At 35.7% G+C, this 1,558-nt stretch overlaps 1 protein-coding gene across 1 annotated transcript in view; it reads left to right on the top strand.

Moving 5' to 3' along the window:
- Window positions 1–1,492, top strand: part of LOC119592951 — a gene marked incomplete at its 5' end in the record, with an annotated part of 23,747 nt that extends 22,255 nt beyond the window's left edge. The window contains 1 exon segment of the mRNA XM_037941843.1: window positions 1–1,492. This exon segment is cut by the window's left edge and continues 202 nt beyond it. Within this exon segment, the coding sequence (XP_037797771.1) occupies window positions 1–179 (179 nt within the window).
- Between the last annotated feature and the right edge of the window lie 66 nt (window positions 1,493–1,558).

Genomic DNA, 1,558 nt, shown 5'->3' with positions numbered 1-1,558 from the left:
TGGGGACTACCACCAGGCAACATGCTTCCACAAGAACCATAGAATACACCACCTCAGCCATTGCCACGTTCACCGAGGCGGCGGTGATCGGCGGGAACGGCGCTCAGCTCTTCGCGCCTTCGCTGTGGCTGTCGGCCGCGGTTCTGGTCGTGTGTGCAAGGAGCTGGCTGTTATGGTAAATAGCGATGGACGATGGCGTTTTGGATTCAAAGTTAATGAGTTAAGAAACATTTCGAGAGCAGTGGTGTCATCTAAGTAGAACATGAGTCATTCTCATGTCATTTCTCATTGATGTGATTAAATTTTAGGGATATATAATAAGTAGAAGATGCAGGATATTTCAAGTACAACTGCTGTATATAGTAACATGAGATTCTATAAGACAGAAGTGATACTAATTCTAATTTATAATGTTAAAAAAGTTCGTAAGAGACAGTACTGTAATATATTCTTATTATTACGTGCTCTGTAATGAAAAATTGGGTTAAATGCCAGCGGTTTATGTGCTAAATTCAGTTTGTATGTACACACCATTGTAATAAGGTGCATTTTATTGTAAACTGAGTGAATGTTGCCTGAAGTTTATATACTTATGGTTGACTGTATTTAGTTTTATATTCCTGAGCAGACCATAATAGCATTTACTGGACTTTACACCAATATGCTTGTTATAAAGCAATGTGAAGGACTCCTCTGCATTCTATACAACCATGTAAAGCAGTTATTCTGCATGATGTTTCACCTTATTTACTTTTACTAATAAAAAGATTCTTTGGGTACAGTTGCAGAAATGAAAGAGAAATTCACTTTACTTTTATCAGATCAGGGTACCAATGTTAAACTAGAACAGATCTAAAGGAATATAACTTCCAGAAAGCTGATTTTTTTTACTTGTGAACATTTCGTGTATGGAGTCATTGCATTTATTTCATAGCAAATATTAAACCGAAAGCACTATCTCTAGTTCCGAGACAGTTGGCTCTATTGTTCGTGAAATGCTTATTTTAGGAATATTCAAATTGCATTTAAATATCAGTATTACACTTTAATTCTATTGACTGGATGAAAAATAATTGTTCAATAGCTTAAAAAGGCCTTAATATAACTCAGACATTCCAATATATGCTATGAACCTTACCCGCCCCCACAAAAAATGACAACAAAAATCAACAAAGAAACTAAGCAAAATACAATAGAACCAAAACATCAGAGGTTGTCCAAGCACCCCGTTGTCTCTCTCTTCCAGAAACGCTTGTCTCTGAAATCCTGTGTACTTCTTTTGTTCTCTTCTCAAAATCTGGAAAGCACGTGACATGCGGCCAATTGTTCCCCCCTTTTGTAAGGTAAGACAGTAGAATTTATAATTTCACATGGAGATGGATTTGAATCATTTGCCAAAGATAAATAATTGGTGCGTTAACAGGATGGTGCAATTGCATTGTAGAGTGGCTTAAACATTGTAAATTTTTATATATAAAGTTCTTTGTTGTAACATGAGACTTTTATTTTAATTACTTTCTTAGTCAATTACTTTTATGTGGAAGTCTTACATATGATA

This window comes from Penaeus monodon, chromosome 31, assembly GCF_015228065.2.
Source record: "Penaeus monodon isolate SGIC_2016 chromosome 31, NSTDA_Pmon_1, whole genome shotgun sequence".
Lineage (NCBI taxonomy): Eukaryota > Metazoa > Arthropoda > Malacostraca > Decapoda > Penaeidae > Penaeus > Penaeus monodon.
Note: the sequence above shows the minus strand (reverse complement) of the source record. Positions and strands in the feature narration are given on the sequence as shown.